We start from the raw sequence: 4966 nt of genomic DNA on the forward strand, positions 1-4966 counted from the left end.
ATTGGGGAGGGGTCCCCAAATTAGCCCCTCCCCACAATTTTTGGGGACCCCTCCCCCCATTTTTGCCCCTCCCCTCCAAGCCCCTCCCCCCTTTCCAAGCCCCTCCCCCTCCTCAAAAAATTCCCGAATTTTGCCCCCAAAATTCCCAAATTTTGGCTGAAATTCCCGAATTTTTCCCTTTTGGGGGGCGTGGCCAAAAGGGGGCGTGGCCTTGAGGTGGCCCCTCCCCCAGCGGGGTTTAATTATGATTATGCAAATGAGGATTAATGAGTGAAGGGATGGAGAGGTGGGGGAGGGGCTCAAATGCTTCCCCTCCCCCAGTCTGGCCTTGGTTCTAATAATTATTAATTAATTAATTGTTAATTATCACTTAATTATTAAATAATTAGTACTGTTCATATAATTATTAATAATTGGTAGTTTTAATATAATTCTTAATTGTTTTAGGGGCTAATTGGGGTGTGGTAATTAAAGAAAAAAAATTTAAAATAATTAATAAATAATAAAATTAATTATTATTTGCAATTACCAATTATTTACAATTACCAATTAATTAATTAATAACGGTTAATGACGTATTATTATTTTTAAATGTTTCAGGGGTTAATTAGGTGTTGCTTAATTAAAGTTGCAGAAATTGCAAATGGAGGAAATTTGATTTATTTAAAATTGTTAATTGTTTCCGGGGTTAATTGGGGTGTGGTAATTAAAGGAGAAGAAATTTAAAAATAATTATTAAATAATAAAATTTATTATTATTTAATTACAATTACTAATTAATTACTTAATAATTATTAATGATTTAATATTATTTTTAATTGTTTCAGGGGTTAATTGGGCTGTGGTAATTAAAGGAGAAGAAATAAAAAATAATTAATAAATAATAAAAATAATAATTAATTAATTACAATTATAAATTATTTAATAGTTATTAATGATTTATTATTATTGTTAGTTGTTTCAGGGGTTAATTAGGTGTTGCTTAATTAAAGTGACAAAAATTTGATTTATTTAACACCGATTAATTAATTATTCCCAGGGTTAATTAAACAAGCGCAACGAAAAATCGGGAAAATCCCATTTAATTAATTAATTATTAATTAATGACAGATGCCACCCCCGCTGCTGCCGCCCCTGCTGCTGCTGCTCCTCGCCGGCTCCGCCCGCGGCGCCGTCCACGTCAACCTCACCGAAGGTACCAAATTCCCAAATTTGGGGCCAATCCCAAATTTTTGGGGCCAATCCCAAATTTTTTGATGTCTCCAACCCCATAATTCCATCCTGAAATCCAAATTTTGGGGCCAATCCCCAATTTTTTGGGGCCAATCCCAAATTTTACGGTGTCTCCAATCCCATAATTCCATCCCCGACCCCAAAATTTGGGGCCAATCCCAAAATTTTAGGGCCAATCCCAAATTTTTTGGTGTCTCCAACCCCATAATTCCATCCTGAAATCCAAATTTTGGGGTCAGTCCCAAATTTTTTGGGCCAATCCCAAATTTTTTGGATCAACCCCACCTTTTATGGCGTCTCCAATCCCATAATTCCATCCCCAGTCCCAAATTTTGGAGCCAATCCCAAAATTTTAGGGCCAATCCCAAATTTTTTGGTGTCTCCAATCCCATAATTCCATCCAGAAATCCAAATTTTTGGGGCCAATCCCAAATTTTTGGGGTCAACTCCACCTTTTATGGTGTCTCCAACCCCATAATTCCATCCCCAACCCCAAATTTTGGGACCAATCCCAAAATTTTGGGGCCAATCCCAAGTTTTTGGGGTCAACCCCTCATTTTTGGTGTCTCCAACCCCATAATTCCATCCCCAACCCCAAATTTTGGGACCAATCCTAAATTTTTGGGGGCAACCCCAAATTTTTGGGGTCAACCCCTCATTTTTGGTGTCCCCAACCCCAAATCCCACATTTTTCATCCCCAACCCCACATTTTATGGTGTCTCCAACCCCATAATTCCATCCCCGACCCCACATTTTCATCCCAAACCCAACGTTTTTTGCTGTTCTCAAACCCAACATTTTTTGGGGTCCCCAACCCCAAATCCCACATTTTCATCCCCAATCCCACATTTTTTGGTGTCCTGAACCCCATAATTCCATCCCTGACCCCACATTTTCGTCCCCAACCCCTCATTTTTGTCCCCAAACTCCATTTTTGGTGTCCCCAACCCCAAGATTTTTGGTGTCCCCAACCCCAAATCCCACATTTTTCGTCTCCAACCCCACCTTTTATGGTGTCCCCAACCCCATAATTCCATCCCCAACCCCATATTTTCATCCCAAACCCAACGTTTTTTGCTGTTCTCAAAACCAACATTTTTTGATGTCCCCAACCCCACGTTTTTTGGTGTCCCCAACCCCATAATTCCATCCCCGAGCCCATATTTTCCTCCCAAATCCCACATTTTTTGGTGTTCTCAAAACCAACATTTTTTGGTGTCCCCAACCCAACATTTTTTGGTGTCCCCAATCCCAAATCCCATATTTTTAATCCCAAATCCCACGTTTTTTGGTGTCCCCAACCCCACAATTCCATTCCTGATCCCGTATTTTCATCCCCAACCCCTCATTTTTGTCCCCAAACGCCGTCTTTGGTGTCCCCAGGCTGCCAGATCATCCACCCTCCGCGGGACGGGGGGATCCGGTACCGGGGGCTGACGCCGGACGAGGTTCGGAGCGTCCGGTTCCTGCCCTTCGACTACGAGATCGAGTACGTGTGCCGGCCCGAGCGCGAGATCGTGGGGCCCAAGGTGCGCAAGTGCCAGCGCGACGGCACCTGGACGGCCATGGGCCACCCCAGCCGCTGCCGTGAGTGCCACCCGGATGTCACCTGGGGTCTTTGTCCCCATCCCAGCACTGTCACCATCCCATGAAGTTCTCATTGCATCAACGTCGCCATCCCATGGAAGTCTTCATCCCATCAATGTCCCCATCTTGTCACCATCTCCATCAAGGTCACCGTCCCATCAACATCTTCATCTTGTCACCATCTCCATCAAGGTCACCGTCCCATCACCATCTTCATCTTGTCACCATCTCCATCAATGTCTCCATCCCATCAACATCTCCATCTTGTTCCCATCCCATCAACATCTCCATCTTGTCCCCATCCCATCAACATCTCCATCTTGTCCCCATCCCATCAACGTCTCCATCTTGTCACCATGCCATCATTGTCACCATCCCATCACCATCTCCATCTTGTCTCCATCCCATCAATGTCTCCATCCCATCAAGGTTCTCATCTCCTCAATGTCCCCATCTTGTCACCATGCGATCAACATCTCCATCTTGTCTCCATCCCATCATTGTCACCATCCCCTCAATGTCCCCATCTTGTCAGCATCCCATCATTGTCACCATCCCATCACCATCTCCATCTTGTTTCCATCCCATCAATGTCCCCATCCCATCAACGTCTCAATCCCATCAATGTCCCCATCTTGTCACCATCTCCATCAAGGTCCTCATCTCCTCAATGTCCCCATCTTGTCACCATCTCCATCAAGGTCACCATCCCATCACCATCTCCATCTTGTCTCCATTCCATCACTGTCACCATCCCCTCACTGTCACCATCTTGTCACCGTTCCATCATTGTCACCATCCCCTCACTGTCACCATCTTGTCTCCATCCCATCATTGTCACCATCCCCTCAATGTCCCCATCTTGTCAGCATCCCATCATTGTCACCATCTCATCACCATCTCCATCTTGTCTCCATCCCATCAATGTCTCCATCCCATCAAGGTTCTCATCTCCTCACTGTCACCATCTTGTCACCATCTCCATCAAGGTCACCATCCCATCAACATCTCCATCTTGTCACCATCTTGTCATTCATCATCTTCCCCATCCCGTCACTGTCTCCATCCTCTCAACGTCTCCATGTCATCAACATCTCCATCTTCACTCCATCCCATCATTGTCACCATCCCCTCACTGTCACCATCTTGTCACCATCTCCATCAAGGTCCTCACCTCTTCCATGTCCCCATCCTGTCACCATGCGATCAACATCTCCATCTTGTCTCCATCCCATCATTGTCACCATCCCCTCACTGTCACCATCTTGTCATGATCTTCATCAAGGTCACCGTCCCATCAACATCTCCATCTTGTCTCCATCCCATCATTGTCACCATCCCATCAATGTCGCCATCTTGTCACCATCCCATCATTGTCACCATCCCATCACCATCTCCATCTTGTCTCCATCCCATCAATGTCCCCATCCCATCAAGGTCCTCATCTCCTCAATGTCCCCATCTTGTCACCATCTCCATCAAGGTCACCATCTCATCACCATCTCCATCTTGTCTCCATCCCATCAATGTCCCCATCCCATCAACGTCTCAATCCCATCAATGTCCCCACCTTGTCACCATCCCGTCATTTTCACCATCCCATGAAGTTCTCATCCCATCAACGTCTCCATCCCATGAAAGTCTTCATCCCATCAACGTCTCCATCTTGTCACCATCCCATGAAGGTCTTCACTCCATCAATGTCCCCATCCCATCATCACCCTGAGCTCCACCATCATCATCACCTTGACCACCATCACCTCGACCGTCACCATTGCCTTGGCCATCACCTTGACCGTGACCATGATGACCATCACCTTGACCATGACCACCATGACCATGACCATCACCATGACCATCACCATGACCATGGGCACCATGACCGTCACCATGACCATGACCATGGCCACCATGACCGTGACCACCATGACCATCACCATGGCCACCATGACCATCACCATGACCATTGTGACCGTCACCATCACCATGACCACAACCATCCCTTCACCATCACCATCACCATCACGGCGCCCATCGCTTTGACCATGATGGCCGTGCCTGGAGAACGGCCAGGTGGCCATTTTGGGGTTCACCAATGTCCACATTTTGGGGCCACCACCCAACCTCCATTTTGGATCCACCACC

The 4966-nt window shown here is 45.9% G+C and overlaps 1 protein-coding gene across 1 annotated transcript; it reads left to right on the forward strand.

Moving 5' to 3' along the window:
* The first annotated feature begins 1110 nt into the window (after positions 1–1110).
* On the forward strand, positions 1111–3035 carry LOC120510649 (gamma-aminobutyric acid type B receptor subunit 1-like). Its single transcript, XM_039726645.1, has 2 exons — positions 1111–1195; positions 2618–3035. The coding sequence occupies exons 1-2, from the start codon at positions 1111–1113 to the stop codon at positions 2884–2886; spliced, it is 354 nt and encodes a 117-aa protein (XP_039582579.1). The 3' UTR covers positions 2887–3035.
* Positions 3036–4966: the final 1931 nt, after the last annotated feature.

The sequence above is a fragment of the Passer montanus genome, unplaced genomic scaffold, assembly GCF_014805655.1.
Source record: "Passer montanus isolate IOZ18808 unplaced genomic scaffold, ASM1480565v1 scaffold598, whole genome shotgun sequence".
NCBI lineage: Eukaryota > Metazoa > Chordata > Aves > Passeriformes > Passeridae > Passer > Passer montanus.

Coding starts and splice junctions, on each gene's coding strand:
- LOC120510649 (XM_039726645.1), top strand. CDS start 1,111: ATGCCACCCCCGCTGCTGCCGCCCCTGCTGCTGCTGCTCCTCGCCGGC. Junction 1,196..2,617: donor CCACGTCAACCTCACCGAAG/GTACCAAATTCC, acceptor TGGTGTCCCCAG/GCTGCCAGATCATCCACCCT.